Raw genomic sequence first — 21,639 nt, 5'->3', positions numbered from 1 at the left:
CTTCCATTCAATTGGAAATATACAAATATGCAATAATTTATTAAATAATATGAACAAAGGCTCTATAAAAGAATAACCACATGACTTAATAAGAGAAAAAAGAATTTTATCTGGTCCTGGACCTTTATTAATATCCAAATTTTTTATTTTTTTTTAAATATCATTTCTTGAAATCGTTATGGATTGTAAGTTCACCTCAACACTATCATTAGAATATAAATCAGATGATTGTGGTGGAAATATAACATAAACTGATTTAAAATGCTTTGCAAAAAGGTTGGATACACATACCAACTTCATCTCTCAAATACATATGATTAGGTATTGATTGATTACGTCGAGTTGAATTGAGAAAATTCCAAAAAATTTTAGGATTATTAGTAATTGAATTTTCAGTGTTAGAAATATACTTATTATAAGAAGCTGAAGATAAAATTTTACATTCAGATCGCAGCTTGGTAAACTCTTTATAATCTGACGAAGTAGTTCGTCACATTATGCTGTTGGGTTGGGGTTGATTTTCGCGCCGTGTGCGATTTGGGGATAAGCGAGAGCATCAGTCCAGGAAATGGCGTCATCACGGTGGCCTTTTTTTGAACGAGTAGAGCAGAAGGAAAAGGGGATCGATGAATCGAATCAATATGGCGACAGACTGAGTTCTGGTAGAACAGCGTGTTGATGTCAAGTGTAAAAGAGAACTAAAAATAAAGTAATAAAAGTAGAAAAAGTGAGTTTGGGTGTGTCTCTTTATTTTTAGTGTAAATCTCAAGGAGAGAATTTTGTTATTGTCGTGTCTCAAGGATCGTGTTCCTTTTTCTCGACTTGTGTTCTCGACAGAATCTCCTCTGAGATTGATTGTTGATATAATGAGTTTTGGGGTTATTTTGTGAAAATTTGTGGTTTTCCTGGTTTGCCAATTCCATCCAAAAATTAAATGGCGTCTGACATTTTTCACGTTTGGGGTCATTCTTTTTATAACATAAAAAGGGGTATTGATTTACTAAATTAAAATCTAATAATTTCGTTATAATAATTATAATCAGATTTGTTTTTAACACAATATTTATAGGCAATTCTTTTTGGTAGTATTAATCTCTTCAACTCTCCTGTATACTAAGAAGGAAAGTGGGATGTTTTTACAAATTTCATTGGTATAAATGTATCAAAGATATTATACAAATAATTATACAAATGACCAACATCCTCATCTATAATATTGGAATTTATAATAACTGGCTTCAATCTGTGACATTAAGTAAAGATACTATTCCAGCATTATTAGCATTTTTAAAATCATAGATAATACTATTTGACGTGGACGAGGAATATTAATGTTATGCTTGTCAACTGAGATATTAATTAAAAAGTGCGGATGATAAACAAAATTGGTAATCAATCATGTAATAAATTAATGGAAAAACAATCAAAGTTAAAAAAAACTGAATCTAAAATTAAACCAATTGAGTTAATATTGTTATTAATTTGAATTAGAGCCGTATAGTCTAATGTATGAAATAGTAATGTTGCTATTAAGTTTTGCTGATAAGGTAAATAAGAATCACATAAATGAACATCACTACCGAAATTCCAATTAATGTAAGGTAGATTAAAATCGCCAAGCATACAAATTAAACTGTTAGTATTGTGTTTATAAATATTTTCAATAATTTAAAATTATTGCAATTTTACGAAAAAGCAGCTTTTTCCCAAATATAACACATGGGAAACTCCAAGGGCCTGGCGGCACCATTAAATATTAACCGATTTTAATATAAAAAATAGAGGTCTCTTTTTTTCCATTTGGATCAATTCTATGGGGACGGTAGCAAGAAAATTCTAAAAAATTAATTTTCTTGTGTATTTTTAGGCCACCCTAATCACGGGTACCACATAAAAAGTTAGTTCTTAACGAGAAAAGAATATGCCAATAGTTGAAATTTGTTGTATTAAAAAGTTATATCTCGACATGCAATTTAAAAACCACGCTTTATTATACATGTATTGTAAAAATTTATTATACTTTGAACATTTTTTTACATAATTAATTACTCGAGATAGAAATTACTTAACAAAATTATATAATAAAAATTGAAGTAGAAATATATTTTAAAATTAGTTGTCTCATAAACAATTACTATTTATTACATATATACAATTAAAATTTAAATAATATTTTTAAAAAACAGTCTATTTACGGTAGATAGAGACTAGAGATTAACATTTCTTTAACCTCTACCAAGAATATCTTAAAATCTTTGCATGCTGAAAAATTTCGGAATGCTTGAAGGCGTTCTGATCTGGTCATTCGTGATGTTAAAAAACTTTCTAAACAAAAAGTTTTCAAATGCGTCCAAACATGAAAATGTGGTGAATGATGCCGTGTCCAATTCCATACGCGACTAAAATTATTATAATTTAATCTGGATATTGAGATTTTAATCAATATTTCCAAAACATCGGGCATTAAATATTTATTAGCCAATAAAACAGCATCCAGAAGTTCTTCAATAGTTTCATTTTGAAATGTATCACCATTTGCAGCAAGCAAAAGAATATTTAAACTTTCTTTTGAGGTATCCTTTAATAACATTGTTTTCTTTCCAGCTTCAAGAAATTTACCATTTAACATAGCAGCAAAACATTCCGACTTCTGACAAAGAGTTTCTCTGCAATCAAAAGTAAATTAGTTCTTAACTTGTTGTTTAATTATTATTTTTCATAACAAGTTTAATATTTATTTCGTTTTGCTTTCTCGTGGAGGAAGTTTTGTAGTCCTTTCGTTTATAAAAATTTTCAAAATGTCGAAAACAAATTTTTCTATATATAGAAACATGTTATATGAGATCCTGACGATTCAAGACGAATCGATTGGCAGGGTCAGTTGAGGTAAATGGGGACAAAATCGCTATTTTTCACAAATTATGTTATTTTCTTACTTTAAAAGGTAATATTTGCGGGTTTATATTTTTTAAGTTGTTATTTACATTACCAGGATTAATTTTATGCAGCAGAAAAAAATTTAGATAAGCTTTAAACGCATGAAACTGACTGTCTCCATTTACCCCAAAAATTTGAAAACTCAGGGTAAATGGGGACAGCTTGTTATTATTAACCAAATTAACGAAAAGAAAAAATTCAAGTGAATTTCTGTTATGGAAGTCATAAGCAATAAGAAAAAAATTTGGTATGATTTTTAAGTTTGTTTTCTTTGAAATGCGAGACAAAATACTGAAACTGTTTGACTTTTATGCATTGAGCGATAACTTGAATTATCTTGCTGCCAATTGTCAAGATTAAAGCTTGTCAATACTCAAAATCTCTTGTAGGTAATCTGAGGTTAAAATATTGACGTTAAACTTAATTTTAAAACTGTTAATTAAGCTCCAAAAACTCTTGTCTCCATTTACCCCCTGTCCCCATTTACCCAACTGACCCTATATATAAAGTATAGATTTGTTTTTTTGAAGAAATAATGAAAGTTAAAAAATCCAAAATTCACATTTTAGCTGAAAAAATTTTGTATTCTCAAATGTTTATAATTATTATATTATTCATGTATGTGAGTAAGAATTTCTGAAACGTGCCACCTAAACCTGAAAAAATTGATTTTTTGTTGAAATGTTATATTTCTTAAAGTATTTTATATGTGCAATCACCCCCTAAAACGATTTTGCAAAAAAAATTTTTTTGTTGTATTAAATTAATAATTTAATATTTTTGACCCATTTTTAAAAAAATTAATTTAAAAGAAATTTATTGATCGATTTTAGTGATCTAAACGGCATTCTTCTTGTCTTGAACCATAGTTATATTGATATTTTTTTGGTGAAAAAATATTGATTTTTATTGGAAAAAAAATTGTTACTTATAAACAAATAGTAAAAAACCATGAAAACAATCGAATTTCAAAATGAAAAAAATAGCTTCATATACTTGAAACCCTTCTGAATAATATTCCGTCGAGAGAAAAATGGCACGCATTCGACAATTGAGGCACCCAATCGAACAACCGGTCGCGAGCTCGGGCCGGACGCTCGGAAGCCAGTCAGCGTACAAAAATATCATTAAAATTGAAATTCAAAATTTTAATTTTTTAAATATATTACCTTATAGAAAATTAAAAGGCGCATCTTTTTTTCCTTTAACTTTTTTTTGCATCTTTTTTTCTTAATAAGAAATTAAATTATTACGTAGCAAACGCACGCCAAACGTTCAGCCGCTCGCGCAACTTTAAAGTTTAAACATTCACCATTTTGTTATTAATTGTTCAATTGCATTGTAACTTTCCAGAAAACTTCTTTGGACCTTAATGAACAACTTTCTCACTGGAAGTTTGTTGCTGGTGAAAATTTGCGAAAATTCCTCACAGGGTGAAAATTGCAGTTCATGAATTTTGCAATGTCTCATTAAAAAATTAATAACTTTTTTATTTTTAATCAAAACAACTTTTTTCTTTTTTTAGTCACTCGTAGAATATAATAACACGTATTTTCGTTTTTGTTTCATTAAGAAATTCGTACTACATGCGCCATGCGCGCTGTCAAAAATGTTTAAATAAACCAATTGTCGAATGCATGCCATTTTTTTCTCGACGGAATATTATTCAGAAGGGTTTCAAGTATATGAAGCTATTTTTTTCATTTTGAAATTCGATTGTTTTCATGGTCTTTTACTATTTGTTTATAAGTAACAATTTTTTTTCCAATAAAAATCAATATTTTTTCACCAAAAAAATATCAATATAACTATGGTTCAAGACAAGAAGAATGCTGTTTAGATCACTAAAATCGATCAATAAATTTCTTTTAAATTAATTTTTTTAAAAATGGGTCAAAAATATTAAATTGTTAATAACAAAATTTTTTTTTTTGCAAAATCGTTTTAGGGGGTGATTGTGCATATAAAATACTATAAGAAAAATAACATTTCAACAAAAAATCAATTTTTTCAGGTTTAGGTGGCACGTTTCAGAAATTCTTACTCATGTTTATTTCAATGTTAATGCTTTCTCCACGAGAAAGCAAATTATTTTGCTGATTGTAAAGGGGAAGCAAAATGTTCATGTAATAAGCATCTAAATTTACAACTTGTTTACTATTATTTCCAACATTTTGAAATTTTGCGTGTTAGAGAAAATCTAACGATAGTTTCTAATTCAGCGTAAAAAAATACGTTAAGAAACATTCTTACTTTTCCGGGTCCAAAAGTTGACCCGAATTTAATTCCCTGTGTAATTTCTAAGTTTTGATAACATGATAGTATAGTACTTATAAACCTATTAAAACACTTTTTACTTGTATTATATTTGTTATACACAGCAACAATCCAAAAATTTGAGGGGGTCAAAGTCCGCTTTTTTCAAAAAAATTTATTTAAAAAAAAGAATTTAAATAAAATTTTCTTTGTTTTTGGTGGAAAACACATGATTTTTTCTAAAATTATCAGTTTTCCTTAACAACACTATGATCATCAACTTCAATCGTGCTCGCTATATTTTCCCTGTAATTTTCACGTAAAAATAGGGGAAATGGGGGCAAGACGGGATAGTTGCCTTTATTAACACATTAATGGACCAATTATTGTTATTTTGCGCATAATGTGAAAACAATATGACAGTTTTCATGTGGTAAAAACTTTGAACGATTATACCACGTTTTTCTTTGATTCATAAAAAAACGGTTTTCGGTGATTTTCTTCTAACATCTATTTTGTTCAAAACGTGTTTATTTGATAAATAACAGCATTTTATATGACATTTTTTGTTTTTCATAAGTCTCACTGACTACTCTAGCAGGTGAACATTTGTTTAATTGTTTGTTGAATCATACATTCTATTGGTTAGCTTTTTAGTGTCATTTCGCATGGGGTGGGGCAAGATGGGGTATGGAGTTTATTTTATCATATAATTAAAAGCGTATTATTGTAAGCACAAGCGTTGGATATTTTTGTATTGGGATATCCGCTGGGGGCGTGGCTTAGCATATTATCCTACGTTCAGTAGTACCATTTTTCACCACTATGTCTGAAAGTTACTCTGATTGGTTTAAACTGGACAAAAATTGACAAACATTCTACTTTCAAGGGTTAAAAATGTTTTCAACAGAGAGCGCTTCACAGTAACGGACATCCCAATAAATGTTTTATTTTTGTTGTAGAAGGGTAAAAACATTATAAAAGAAGGACAAGTAAAGAACATGAAAAATGCGGTGGGCGAAAAATGTGTTTTAACTTAGCAGCAAAAATATTTTCTGTCCGCCTAATTACTTTGGAAAGAAAGGTGAAGATGCAACCTTTACTTTCGAAGATTGCAAGCAATAATAGGTTTATTTTTTTGTAAAACCCAGCTTGCTTCTTAGGGTATCCCATCTTACCCCCAGGGGAACCTACTGAAAATCCCTGTACAAGATCTTGTACAATTTCCTGTACAGGATCAGCAACTGAACTTGTACAAGTTCTGACCAGTTCCTGTACAGGAAAATCTGGTGCAAGATCTTGTACAAGAAAGATACTTGTAAAAGAAAATGTACATGATCTTGTACAATTTCATGTATAAGTACTTGTACATGAACACGTTCATGTTCTTGCACATGTTAATTCATGTTTTTCTTTACTAAAAATTAAAAACTTCAAAGGCTGCGCAATAGTTTACTTTAACCTTCACAGCTGCACAATAGTTTTTAGCATGCATGAGTTACGAATCTTAGTGGTTAAAAATTATCAAAATCTCAAATTTTATTAAAAAAAAAAAAATTTACAACTATACATGTGCAAGAACATGAACGTGTTCATGTACAAGTACTTATACATGAAATTGTACAAGATCATGTACATTTTCTTTTACAAGTATCTTTCTTGTACATGATCTTGCACCAGATCTTGTACAAGATCTCACACATGAACTTGTTCCAAATTCGTATGCATTTTCCTGTACAGGAACTGGTCAGAACTTGTACAAGTTCAGTTGCTGATCCTGTACAGGAAATTGTACAAGATCTTATACAGGGATTTTCAGTAGGGAAAGGCAACACGGAAAAACATTTTATATTAAAAGACAATAAAAATGGTAATACATTTTGACATACTCGATATGAAAAGGAGGCTATTCACGTGTTAAATCTTAACGTATGGCTAACAGAATGTTTAATAATTTCAATCAATTTTATTATTTTTGAACAAATTACCGTGAAAGCGAGATTTGTCCTTTTTGAGAGAATCACCCTTATATAAATAAAACTTGGGTTTAAATAATGGCATTTCATTTCTTTCCTTTCTTGTAATGTATTTAATTTATTGTTTATTAATTTTAATTTAATTTTTATTATTATTTAAATTAATATTTTAAATATAACTTCATACTAAAATTGATCATTGCAAAAGTACAACTAATTAATTATAGTTCATTACATATTATTTTAAAATATAACTGTTTTAGTGAGACAATTATATAATCATCGTTTCTCACAAGCGCAGAAGAATTCTGCCGTTTTGCATATAAGGAAAATTCTGCCTTCACCTCGCAGCGTAGTTGCGAGCGAGCGTTTAAATATGTATAATGCGTATTTAAGTGTATAGGTAGTTTTAAGTTAGGCTGATAGGTAGGGATGAATTTATGAATGTGTGTCTCAATGTATTCGAGTTTTCCATCTCACTCAAAACCTCAATAAATATGTCGTTCTTACCTTCTTCATTTCCCCATTTCTATTCTTTTATGCATGACTCACCAATTTTTAACAGTGCCGATTTTAAAATTCACTTTTTCGAACTAACTGTTAAATATTACTATAAATTTTTTTGATTATGAATACTGCATATGTCAATTTTAGAAATATTGAGAATTGATTTACAGAATTAACAGTGACTATAGTGATTTACAATATGGTCCATGAATAGCCGCACTTTACTATACACTGAAAGAAATGCTATCGAAATTTCAGCCATAAATTTATGGTTAAGAATTCTGGTTGAATTGGTTATACAGTCTGTCAAAATGGCAGGTAAGTTAGGTTATATTAGCCATTGGAATTCTGATTCAGACATCTTGCTCTTTGGAAGTACTATTCGTTTGGTTGGATTACCCAAACTGTATGGCAGTAACAGTTCCATGTTAATTCAGTTATACGATATGAAAGAAACAGCAAGAATTATGGCAGTAATAACGAAAAATTTCTTTCAGTGTAGTACAATTTTAAATTATACTTCCAGTTTTATTGTTTTCTAATATAAATTGTTTTTCCGTGCAGGTTAGGCTTAAATTATAGCTTAAAAATTATACTTTAAGATCCATATGCTCAAGATAAAAAAATGGAAATTTAAAAAAAAAATAGGTACAAGACACCCAAAAAGTTTATTGGGGTCATTATCCCAATTTTTTTCAAAATTTTTTTTATCTTAAAAAGTCTTGAAGTGTACGTTTTAAGCTTTAATTTAAGCCTATACAGAAGTCGCTTGCACGTCAGGTTAAGGAGAAAAAAATACTGAAAACACTAAAAAAACACGGTTTTTGGAGACTTTACCCCCACTTTACTCAAAATTCTGACGTGATACGCAATTTTGGAACCCGGTATCGTATTCAGTACACAAAAATAGATTGGAAACTACTCTGATATTAAAAAAAACCTTGCAGACCTGAGTAATTAATAAAATCCATTTTTGTTATAATCAGTTGTAAAACCTCAATTGTCAATATAATGATCTAATTATTACCTGCATGCATCAACTGTTGTACCATCATCAAGTATAAATGTAACTAAGGAAGAATTTGAAAGATTATCACATTTTTCTCTATCTAATGGTTCAATATTAGTTTCCATCAATAATTCACTCCAGTCAATAGCATGTGGTTGAATGTCCAGTAATTTTGCCAATTGACTAATTGATAATATCGCATTATCATGTAAAATATGCTTTGGATTCTCAAGAATGCGAAATATTAAAAGTATACCACTATGTTTGCTTAGTAAATATTTTAAATTTTTCTTAGCTTTGATAAGAAATGGTATAGAAATTGCTGTCATGTTTTTATTTGTCTCTGTGCCACATAAAAGTATTGATGATAATTGTCCAACTGCACCACCAGTTTCAGCTAACGCTGATAATTGTTGTAAACACTGCTTACAACCATAAATTGTTTGAGCTTCAAAAACGAAACCTTGTTGTATCAAAGGCACTAAATATGCACTATTCCTAAAATGATAAAATTATTAGCTTAGAACTATTAAAATTTTATAGAAAAACAAGTAGATAGTTTTTTAATAAAAAATTTAATTTACTTAGCAATTTTTGTTAAAATTTGTAATGCTTTTGGATCTTTGGTAAGTTTGATATAAGTTGATAGTGATGTTATTACTAATGGATCGGCTAATTTTTCCATAGGCTCATTGGAGTCACTTAATATGCTTAATAAAGTTAAAGTCGATTTCTTCACATGTTTAGAAGCTGACGACTTAACTTTCTCTGAAAAATTTAGGCTATGTTCTTTTTCAGTCCATTCATCATCACTACAAACTGGGCTATAATTTTCTTCTGCACTTTCATCAAAATCTTTACAATCATAAAGAGGTAAAGGTGGTGTACTAGGCGGTGAGGAAGAAGTACTAGCACCACTACTCGGACTCCAATTATCATAATGATAATCCAGACTAAACCTGTAAGGAACAATATTTTAAAGAGTACAATATAAAAATTCGTACAAAGTACACTGCCGCATGCACAATGAAGCCATATATTCAGGGACAAAAATCACACTCTATTATAATTTGTAACCGATTTTGTTGCATTTTTTAATAAATTATTGTAAATTTTGCTCGCTACTGTTTCATTAAAGAGTAAAGCCACTCTAGAATTTTCAAAAAATTAAAAAAAATTTTTTCCTTTTAAAAGGTGTCTAAGGGTACCTATACAAAATAAGAAATAATATCAATTATAAGAAGAAACACTTTTAAAGTGCTTGAATTTGATCCTGATCGTGGTCCTGTACTGCAGAATTATTTTCCTATATAATTTAATGCAGTGACATTTCCACTTCATTTTAACACTTGGCTAGCTCCATCAATAAAATTTAACTAATTTTCAGTTTTTTTCACAACTAATCATTAAAATTCCACTGATTATATGGCGCAGGCATTGCAGATTAAAGGTATATCCAACAAATCATAAGTAAAACTTCAAACGCTTTTTTCTCAAAACTACTTTTCTTGAAATGACCGGAAACATAACTTTCACAAATCTTAACCGATTTACATAAAAATTTAACTGTAGCTTCTTAATAACATTATTTAGAGAAAGACGCACGGATTTTTTTTAAGTTGTATATTTTTAAAGTTATAAATAATTTAGTGCCTTTTAAACTTTTCTTGAAAAAAATTATTAAAATTAGGCCTCTTTTTGACGTTCTAGAGTAGTTTAACCCATTAAAAACCAAATTATTATTGTTTTTATTTAACAAAAAAACTGTACAAAATTTAACGTTTCTAATTTATACTTTCAGTTCTACATTTAAAAATGACTTACAATGATCATTATCTAATGCAGTAAATCATTTCACATATGTTTTTATGAATGTTTTTACATTAAAATGTAATTTGGTTTAAATAAAATAATAACAGGCTAATCATATTCCAAGGAGACTAATAATCATTAAAAAGAATCAACAAAAAGGTTGGAAATTGAAAGTTTTATATTTTTGAAAAGTGTAATTGATAGTTTTTTAATTTCATTCATAAGAAAATAAAGTTTAATTAATCTAAAAGGAATAGATTTAGATTGTATATATGCAAAATTAAAGTAAGGAAAGTGACATTTATTTCCTTCCACGTTTAATTAATAAAATTAAATTGTAAATAATCAAAAGAAGAATAATTTCGATAATTTTTCCTTAAAAGTGACGTTCCGTTGGCTACGATTTGCCAACCTCTTTAAGCTACTATATATGCATTGTTAAAAAAATTCAAAAAAAATTTTTTTTTACCACAGTAATTAGTCATTACTTAAATTAATTTAATTTATTTTACTGATCTCCTTTGATCATTTATAAATTATTTTATTGATTAAAAAGAAATCTTTCAAATCAAATGGAAATAATTTCTTAAATTTGGATAACGTGATTTATAAATAATTCCTAAAAAATAATACATTTTTGCTATATCTAACCTTCCCAATGAGGTTCTGTTATACTTAAAATCACTCCTTTCATAAGGAGAAGAATCCCCTGAACGTTTCTTAGGTGTCCCCTTTTCATTTTTAAATTGTAACTCCTCAGCTGTAATCATTAATTTAAGCTTTTCGATAAGTACATCTAAAAGTCCATTTTTGACCATAATTGCAATACCGTCTTCATCATACTCAAATAACACAAGTGCATCTAATATCATTGAATGAAACTTTTCATTTTCCTTGTTTTTCAATAAAGCCATCATTATCTATGACAAAATATAAATTACATAAAATAAATGAATATAAATAATAAATATAGATGAATTATTATAAATGTATAATATATATGTTACGGTCAATGCCGATTATTGGGCATTGTCGACAATAAACGGGCAAAGTCGACAATGCCCAGCTAGTTTGGGTATTGTCGACATTGCCCGCCAAATTCGGTCCATGTCTACAAATAATCATGTTATTCAGCTTTTCTGAGCATTGACGACAATGTCCGGTCTATCTTGGACAATGTCAAAAATGCTGTAGCATATAACAAACTTTATATTATTTCCTTCACAATAAACTTTCGACAATCAATGCTTTTGTAGTGTTAAGGAAAATTGTATTGACTAGTTTATGATCAACTATCGAATGTTAACGACGTTATTGATATTGTACGTGATCCCACATGAGATTCTTTATAAGATCGCTTAAGGTTTCTTATATGAGATTCTATACGAAATCTCCTAAGGACATCTCGCAAGAAGAATCTCATCAATGTCGATATAGGACTCCATATAGGATCCCATATGGGGTCAAAATTTGAAAAAAAAATTATTAATATCTCAAAAACGGTAAGAGATACGCAAAATCTGACAAACTTTTGAGTTCATTTTATATAAAACAAAAATATTTTATTTATATCAATAAAATGTTGTTTGATGTTTCAAAACTTGTGTAAAATTTAAATAATATGATGTTGACAGGTTTCATAAAAGTTTTTTTCATTGTCGACAATGCCCAATAATCGCCATTGACCGAAACATATATAATAAATATAAATTACATAAACCTATTTTTCACAAATTCTATTTAAAACAGAATCTCATTCGACGCAGAATTAAATACACTTTAGAGTCTTAACCCTTTGACGACTAAATCGAAGCCTCCCGTCGGGAAAATACTTTTTCAGTTCGTTGGTTTAGTGAAAAAAGGATACGTCAGATTTTCATTTAAAAGGAGGAATTTTTTTCAATTGTAGATAAAAAATCTTAAATTTTAAGATTTTTTTTACAGAGTAAAAATTCCTGAAGTGGATCACCCAAATTAAAGATGTACTATATTTGCTTGGAAATATGAGGAATTTTACATTGGGCTCTAGACCTAATTCGAAAATTAGCATAGAATTACTAATATATTACGCCAAAAATCTCATAAGCCGTGATTTTTTAAATTCACTTATTTGAAGAAAAATGTTAAGTCCAATGTCTAGGATTCGGCCTAATATTTTGTGCATTTTTACCTCAGCCCAATATTTTGGTCATATACTTCACACGTTAAAACACATAATTTCATAGGGATAACGAATTTGATTCTGAAAATTAGAGGATTTTATTTAACAAAAACAACCAATTTTTTGGGTTTACAAATGTAGATCTTTTTGTTAGGAACAACTTATGTCTTGAACATTTTTTATAAAAATTCGTACTTTTCGAGATATTTGCAAGTTTCCATACTTTTTGAGCAAAATACATTCTGCGTGCTAGCGCTAGAGACTCGCAGCGCCGCACAAAAAACGCGATAACTTTTTTTGCTAATTGCGATCCACGAAATTTTAAAACGGTTTTCGAATCCTTATGAAATTCCCTTTCCAATAAACTTTGGATCAACTTTCTACGACAAAGAGAACACAGTTTACTTTTTAAATAATCAATTAATTTTACAATAACAATTATTAATAATAAAAAATTTTCAAATTTTCAACTAAAACTGTATCATTTTTTGTGTAAGTATACCAATTTTTATAAAGATCCGTTCACTTAGTTCTAAGATATTCATTTTTTAACTTAAGACTACAAAATACTTCAATTGTTTATAACTTTGAGAAATTTAATTTGTTTGAAAAATCCTTTGAGGCAGTTTTTCAACTCATAATAATGTTTTAATTTTCTATATTTCCAAGCAAATACAGTACATCTTTAATTTGGGTGATCCACTTCAGGAATTTTTACTCTACAATTAAAAATATTTCTCTCAATTTCTCATTTCATATTTATAATTTTGTAATTAATTTAAGTTTTAATCATTTCTATCTAATATTTAAGTTTTAATCATTTCTATCTAATATTTAAATTTTAATCATTCTAACCTATCTCAAAAACAAGTGCGAGATGAAGTTAGCCCTCTTGTGCAAGACAATTCTTCATCAGTCTTTAATTTAAGATACTGCCTTCTCAAAATCCAATGCAAGAAAATGACAACTGAAGCTGTACTGCCGTCCCAACAAGAGTAGCAGTAACTACATTTTGGATAAGTCACTTATTGGTGGCAGTGGCAGTGGCAAGTAGGTGACTCATCCTAAATGCAGATACGGTTATTCTTGTTGGGGCGGCAGTGTAGCGTTCAATATGATTCTTTCCAGAAGTATTTTTTAATATTATTAATTAACAAATTATTAGTTTATTTAAAATAATATATTAATATGTGGCGGGCTTTGAAGAAAGGGACTTGAAAAATATAAAATTATAGGTTATGTTTTGAAATTTTTAAATGAAAATACTCAAAGTGGATCAACTGTCAATACAAATTATTGTTATTTAAATCTTTATTACATCCAAAATGTTCAATAAAAACTGATTTTAATTTTATACAAATAAAAATAAATTTTTAATCATGGTAAAACTATTGTAAACATAACTTACAATTCGTTTGCTTTTAAGGTACCTTTCTTCAGATTGCTATTTTAATTCAATTTTAATCATATTAAGATAAAGCAGTGAACATAAAAAAATGTTGATTTTAAAAGTCTTATTTTTCAATTATGTAATTATGTATGACCTTTATAATAAATTTTCATCAAACGGACATGATATTTATATTCTTAAATATAAAATATTCGATTAAAAAGGCAACATTTATATATAATTTATAGTTCTCATTTTGTAGCATTAAATTTTAAAATAGCATTATCTTGAATTGAAGAATGATTAAAAATTATTATCTTGTATAAATTTGCAGGCTAACTTTATCTTGCACTTATTTTTAAGACAGATTTATATTGAATTGTCAACTGAAAATGCATTTTAACAACGAGAGGCATTGAAATTATTTCTTTAAAAAATGCAATTTTTGATTTGTAGATAAATTTTTCAGGGAAAGTTATTTAGTTTTAAAAATCAATAAAGTTGTGCATGAGTTATCAAAAAATTGTCCATATTGCCTGAAAGTAACACTGGTTTTCAAAGGGTTAAATAGCAAAAAAAATATTAAATACAAGTTATTTATTATTCAAGATGATAAATTCCTAAAATAATTGACAATATTTGATCTTCTTAAAAACCTATCTAAAAATTGAACTTATGAGAGTGTCAAATTTAATAAAATCGACAATAATAAATAAAATATATTTTATAGACGATAAAAATTGTTTTTAAATAAATTCATCCAAAATTATACCTATTTAATTGATATACAAAAAAATTAATACATAGTTGTCTAATTTTTTTGTTCTGTAAATTTCCATTAAATAGTTTTTTTCGACCACAATATATCTCTAATGCTTTTCAAGAATTTAATAAATTTCTTTGAGGACTTTAAATGATTCGCATGAATTTCTTATACAAAAAGAATTCTATTAAATAACAATACGTAACAATAAAAATTCGTAAAAACAAAAATTCCATGAATTAGAAATTCTGGCATTTAAAAATTCGAATCACTTAAAATTCTGTTGAATTAATATTTGGATAAATTTGATTTTTTTAAATAAAAAATTGAGTTTAGAGAAATTTTGTAAAATAAAACTCCGGTACCAAAAAAAATTTGTTAAGTAAAAATTCGTTTTAAAAGAAATTCTGTCAAATGTTAATTCAAAAAATGATAATTCGTCTAAAAAATAATTATATCTAATAAAATTCTATAAAATGAAAGTTCTAAAAAAAGATTTTTATGGAAAATTCACCTGCCCCAATGAAGACAATATAAAGTAAAATAACAAATAAATATTAAAATATATTATAATAAAACACTTACTTCTAGACCTGCGACTGATTTAATTTGTACACGATTTACAGCTTCACGACAAAAATGACATAAAATAGCTAAAATTTGCCAGGACAGTTTCTCATTATTAGTTATTAATAATAATAACCTTTCAATTACACCACAGCTTCCTAATATCGGTCGACATTTTGCTATTAGAGACAAATTGAATAAACATTTTAAGGCTAAATCGTTTTTCTCTTCACAAATTTCCATTATACACTTAAAACCTTCTTCATCAATGTCACCACGCATTTGAATAGCACACTCAAAATCTAAACTCTCTGCAAATGAACACATAGCTTTTAAACATGCTTTTTTTAATCCAACATATTTAGATTCAGACTTTTTACTAGCTCTAACAAACAAAGTGACAATTTTCGATATTGCACCTGATTGCAGAATTTCAATTCGACTTTTCTTGTATGAGTTCCAAATATTTCTGAAAATATAACAAATACAAAATTTATAACAAAACAAAAAATATAATATGTATTATGTTAATTGAAAGAAAATGAATTTAGCGATCGAAGAATCGAACAATTCATTGTATCTCAATTAATCTCAACAGTTTATCTGTAAAAATGGAAAAATACTAATAGTAGATAAAAATAATGAATCGAAACAATAACCTCCATGAATTCCACTTTGCAAGATATACAAATTGTACCATCTTGCTAATTTTTAAAGTCACGTTTTGTGTTCCAAAATAGCCATATGTAAAATTTTAAATTATTTAAGGAGGAATGTGCCGCGAATTGAAGTCAAGCAAGCTTTTACAAAAAATTATTTTAAAACAATTTTATAAAATCAGCAAACTAATTCTTAAGTATATTTACGTTACTACGAGTCACAAATTGAAAGAATTTAGGATAAATATTGTAAAATTAAGGAGATATTGACAAAAGAAAATTGTTATGCCAAGTGACTCACAAAAATTCATTTAAACTAAAATCATTAAAAATTATAATTATTTGAACGATTCAGGATAGCAGAATCAAAACTGAATATAGCTGACTTTTGATTCTGATTTTGGAATCAAAATTAAGTAGAGTTGACTTTTGATTCTGATTTCGGAATCAAAACTAAAAAAAAATTAACTTCTGATTCCGATATCCTGATCAGAATCAAAACAAAAGTGTTTTTGAATTTTGTTTTGATTCTGTGAAGGTCCCTGTTATTAATACGAAAAATGCAAAAATGTAGACTTGTAAGAAAAAAATTATATTCGACACAATGGTCATAATTTTTTATGAATAATCGTAATAAAATGACGTAGAATAAATTCTCTTCAATTAATTATCAACAACCCTGGCGGATTCGATTTACCTAAAATCGACCCAGCTGGGTCGAATCTAAGTCGAATCTAAGTCGAATTTAGGTAATTATCAAAAAAAAGCTTTAAATTGATGAAAATTTATAAAAATTAGTATTGTGAGGTTAAATGAACATTCATAGAGTTAATTTTTGTAAGAATTTTAATTATTAACGTGATAAATAATAAATAATTACTTGATATGTGCAAGTGGTAACTGTAGATTTTAACTCGTTGTCAGTTTTCATAATATTTTCAGAAATTAGTGTAAAATGTGTGAAAAAATAATTTATATTTAATAGAAATTGCAAATTTTATTAAATTATTTTATTATTTAACAATCACATTTCATAATAATTGCAATTTAATTAAAAAATAACAGTTTTCTTAAAAGTGACAAGAACTCTATTATACCGACCACACACGGTAAAAGTGCGCGAATATGAATGCACATGATCTTCTGGCGGGAAAATTCAAATTGTTAATTACAACTATTTCATTATTATCTTAATTTCATTAATTAAATATATTTGATTAACCATAAAAGATAATCATTTTATAAAAAATTTCTCAGAAATGCCGAATTAATCATTTATTTATACCAATTTACTTATATTAATACTAATAATCACTATTTCTTTACTTTTAACTATCGCCCTATATTAGTTGCAGACGCCGTTAGATGGCAGCAGCATGCAGGGAGCACAAATTTCCAGCTATCCTATTACTTAAAATTAGTGATTATTAGCATTAGTATAAATAAATGATTAATTTTTTTATAACTTGTATTAAAAAACAATTTCATTAAAGAATTGTGAATATGAAATAAAAAATCTGCAACTTTTTTTTTAAAAAAAAAAGAATTTTGTTAAAAAAATGTAATTGTTAAATAAGTTTTAATGTAAATTTTTCTTATTTTTATGTCTAACAAATTATATTTTTGTTAAAAAATTATGATGGCAAAATACAAATTTAACTAAATTTTTTGATCTTTTATTTAAGAATTTTTTAAAAAGTTATAAGTAAAAATTTAAGAAAAATATATCAGCTTAATTTTTATTATTTTAACAAAATTCTAAAGTTTTTTTTATAAATAAAGAAAAAAATTGCATATTTTCTATTTAATGAATGTTTAAAATTTGTAACTCTTTTCAAATCTTGGCGCGCGTTCCGCTGTTCCGTGTGTGGTCGGTATAATAGAGTTCTTGTCACTTTTAAGAAAACTGTTATTTTTTAATTAAATTGCAATTATTATGAAATGTGATTGTTAAATAATAAAATAATTTAATAAAATTTGCAATTTCTATTAAATATAAATTATTTTTTCACACATTTTACACTAATTTCTGAAAATATTATGAAAACTGACAACGAGTTAAAATCTACAGTTACCACTTGCACATATCAAGTAATTATTTATTATTTATCACGTTAATAATTAAAATTCTTACAAAAATTAACTCTATGAATGTTCATTTAACCTCACAATACTAATTTTTATAAATTTTCATCAATTTAAAGCTTTTTTTTTGATAATTACCTAAATTCGACTTAGATTCGACTTAGATTCGACCCAGCTGGGTCGATTTTAGGTAAATCGAATCCGCCAGGGAATAGTAGATATTTAAAATATATCTTGTTCAGTGTGAGTTTTCTGAGAAAAATGTTAATTTATTTAAGTAAATTAAAAATACCTGATAGCTCTTACAGTCATTATATGAACTTCAGTATAGGTTTTTGAGTGTAAAATATCAGTTAATACACCCACAGCTTTTTGATCACAAAAAGATTTTGCATGCCAACTGCATTCTGATAAATTTCCAATTAACCGTACTGCGCGACAGTGTAGGTTGTAACTCCCTTCTAAATTCCGTATAATCCATAATGTATAAATTGCAATTTTTGGTGCTCTAACCTACAACAAATAAATTTTAACTAAATAACATACGGTTGATTTCGTTTATGTCGAGTCTGGTAATATTGATACATAGATTATATTTTCAGTTTATTTTTCAATTGCATATTATTTATGAAAATCTTAATGTAAAATATTTTTTAGAATGCTTTTATTTAAGCGATTTTTAGTCTGTTTCGTATTCACGGTATTTATACTGGCTAAAAAATTAATACAACTACACTTTATTTAACAGAAAATATTGATAATTAGTTAATTTATTATAAAATATGTGAAGGTTTTCCCATGAAGATTCTGTGATTCCCGCCCTGGCGGATTGGGAAAACCGAGTTGTAATCGAATTGGGTTACGATTCGGTTACGTTTCGGTTCATTGTGAAATATTATCGTTAATCGACGAAATATGTAGTAAATAACTATTAGGAATGGTTAATATACATTTAGAGTGCTTATTTATGCAATAATAAGAATAAATTAAGATATAATTAATTAATAATAAGTGTTTTAAGTGTACAGTGCATGCAGTTGTTGAGTTACCATATATGTATATTACCATCAGCGGCAGCTGTGATACGCCCGTTAAACCCTAGATGGCGTTAAGGATGAATTTGTGAATGAATTTCTAAAATTAAGCCCTTGAGTGTCAAATGTGTAAGTAAATATATAAGTTTTAAAAAAACAGATCAATTTATTAAAACAACTTTTTTGACTTGTACAAATATAAAAAAAAATTTTATAACGAACAAAAATTTTTTTAATGAGAAAAAGTTTTTTTGTGCCAAAATTAATCTTTCTCATGAAATGAGAAACATTAATTTTGACATAAAAAAACTTTTTTTCCTCAAAAATTTTTTTTTTCTCAATGAAATGAGAAAGATTAATTTTGACACAAAAAACTTTTTCTCATTAAAAAAATTTTTGTTCGTTATAAAATTTTTTTTTTATATTTGTACAAATCAAAAAAGTTGTTTTAATAAATTGATCTATTTTTTTAAAACTTAAATATTCACTTACACATTTGACACTCAAGGGCTTAATTTTAGAAATTCATTCACAAAGTCATCCTTAACGCCATCTAGGGTTTAACGGACGTATCACAGCTGCCGATGATGGTAATATACATATATGGTAACTCAACAACTGCATGCACTGTACACTTAAAACACTTATTATTAATTAATTATTTCTTAATTTATTCTTATTATTGCATAAATAAGCACTCTAAATGTATATTAACCATTCCTAATAGTTATTTACTACATATTTCGTCGATTAACGATAATATTTCACAATGAACCGAAACGTAACCGAATCGTAACCCAATTCGGTTACAACTCGGTTTTCCCAATCCGCCAGGGCCCAGATAAAATTGGAGCTTTAAAGGTATAAAAGCAAAAAAACAATTATGAAATTAGTTTCTACCATAATAAATCTACTTTGGGGAGTTAATTATTGTTTCTGCAAAAGTATAACTAAGTTTTGTTTTGATTAAAAGTTTCATTAAAAAGCTTCCTCATGGCGCAAAAAACTGGGGACAAGAATTAACATCGAAAAAAGATTAAAAAAAGTAATATTTTTTAACAACCAAGTTTTTCTGAATTCTGCAAACTTGGACAATTAAAAACTGATACCTATAATTATTATTTTTATTATTGTATATTGCTAAAAATATTTATTTTTGTTTCGTAAATGACACTGGGGACAGGATTCCCCATTACAGGTTGGCTTTTTAATTTGCATTTTAAAAATAATATTTAATTTAATAGATTAAAGTGGATATAGTGAAAAAGTAAAACTTTTGTTTTAAACACTAAAGTTATTTTCTCACGTTGGATTCATTATATGTACAATTTATTTCTTAAAAAACACAAGAGACATGGAATTGTACGCTTCGTGGACAATTCGTGGACACTTATACAAGATTATTAACAAACATTGAATTTTAATTTTGAAACTTCTAAATTGAATAGTCGCCATCTTCAGAAAGAATTTATGCATGATTAGAAATCGAATTGATTAATATTTAACTGTTTCAAAGTAAAAAAAAGTACCATGAATAGTTAAAAATACACAAAAATCGACTACATTCAAAATTCCCTCTAACGATTTTTTTCATCTTAGGTTCAAATTACGCAGAAAATAATGTGGAATTAATATCTGAAGAGAGCCGCGATGGGCCAGTACATTTGGGTTAAAGTTAGTACAAGCCCACTGTGGCATACAATTATAATATTATTAAAAAAATATGCATACATCATTCAAAACATATAAAAATAATTTTTTTAACAGACATAAAAAAGCTGTGAAAAAGTGACAACGTCGTATTTTCTCATTAAAAATTTCACTTTGCAAGTTTGGCTCTCCTGAGTCTTCAGCTGATTTCGTCGCTACTGTTGCTATATGTATTTGTACCAAAGTATCTTTGTTTGTATGTATACTATATGTTATATATCTAGAAAGTCTATATAACTAAAAAATTTTATTTTGTAAATTCTGGACTGTGTCTAGAGATGCTGGTCTGGAAGGTCTAGCCAGAAGTAATAGGTAACTAACATTTTTTATTTGTTGACATGACAACACAATTGAGATTAATCAGATTTTTCAATTTTTTTTCATTTAATTTAAGCTTATTTAATTTACTTACTTTATTTACTTTTTTAAAAAGAAAATTTTATATTAAACAATTCAATTACAAAATTATTAAAAATAATAATAAAGAAATAATCCTTCTAACTTATTTTATAGTGAAAAGAGTATAACTATTATTCGATCCCCGTGGATGATAAATTTTAATTTAATTCTTGAAATTTAATGCCAGACGTGCAAGTGTACTGATTTAATAAGAATTATGGATAATATTAATTTTTATTGTGTGTGCAATTTTTTTAAGTTCGGAAATATAAGGAATTGTTCTTATAAGTTATATCAATTAAATTTAATAGAAAATGCTGATCATCTGTCCAGCCCCAGGTCAGACCGTCTGGCCAGCGTCTGAGCGCCTCTTG

The 21,639-nt window shown here is 27.4% G+C and overlaps 1 protein-coding gene across 1 annotated transcript in view; it reads right to left on the bottom strand.

Moving 5' to 3' along the window:
* Positions 1–1,986: 1,986 nt before the first annotated feature.
* Positions 1,987–21,639, bottom strand: part of LOC127282297 (armadillo repeat-containing protein 5) — a 38,036-nt gene continuing 18,383 nt past the window's right edge. The window contains exons 2-7 of the mRNA XM_051306466.1: positions 18,415–18,635; positions 15,397–15,847; positions 11,149–11,417; positions 9,270–9,644; positions 8,704–9,183; positions 1,987–2,666 (exon numbers count right to left, since the gene is read on the bottom strand). Coding sequence (XP_051162423.1) covers positions 2,192–2,666; positions 8,704–9,183; positions 9,270–9,644; positions 11,149–11,417; positions 15,397–15,847; positions 18,415–18,635 — 2,271 coding nt within the window. The 3' untranslated portion in view covers positions 1,987–2,191. The remainder of the gene's footprint in view (positions 2,667–8,703; positions 9,184–9,269; positions 9,645–11,148; positions 11,418–15,396; positions 15,848–18,414; positions 18,636–21,639) is intronic.

The sequence above is a fragment of the Leptopilina boulardi genome, unplaced genomic scaffold, assembly GCF_019393585.1.
Source record: "Leptopilina boulardi isolate dan_hultmark-lab unplaced genomic scaffold, ZJU_Lbou_2.1 LbouV2_292, whole genome shotgun sequence".
NCBI lineage: Eukaryota > Metazoa > Arthropoda > Insecta > Hymenoptera > Figitidae > Leptopilina > Leptopilina boulardi.
This window is presented reverse-complemented; position numbering and strand designations above follow the sequence as displayed.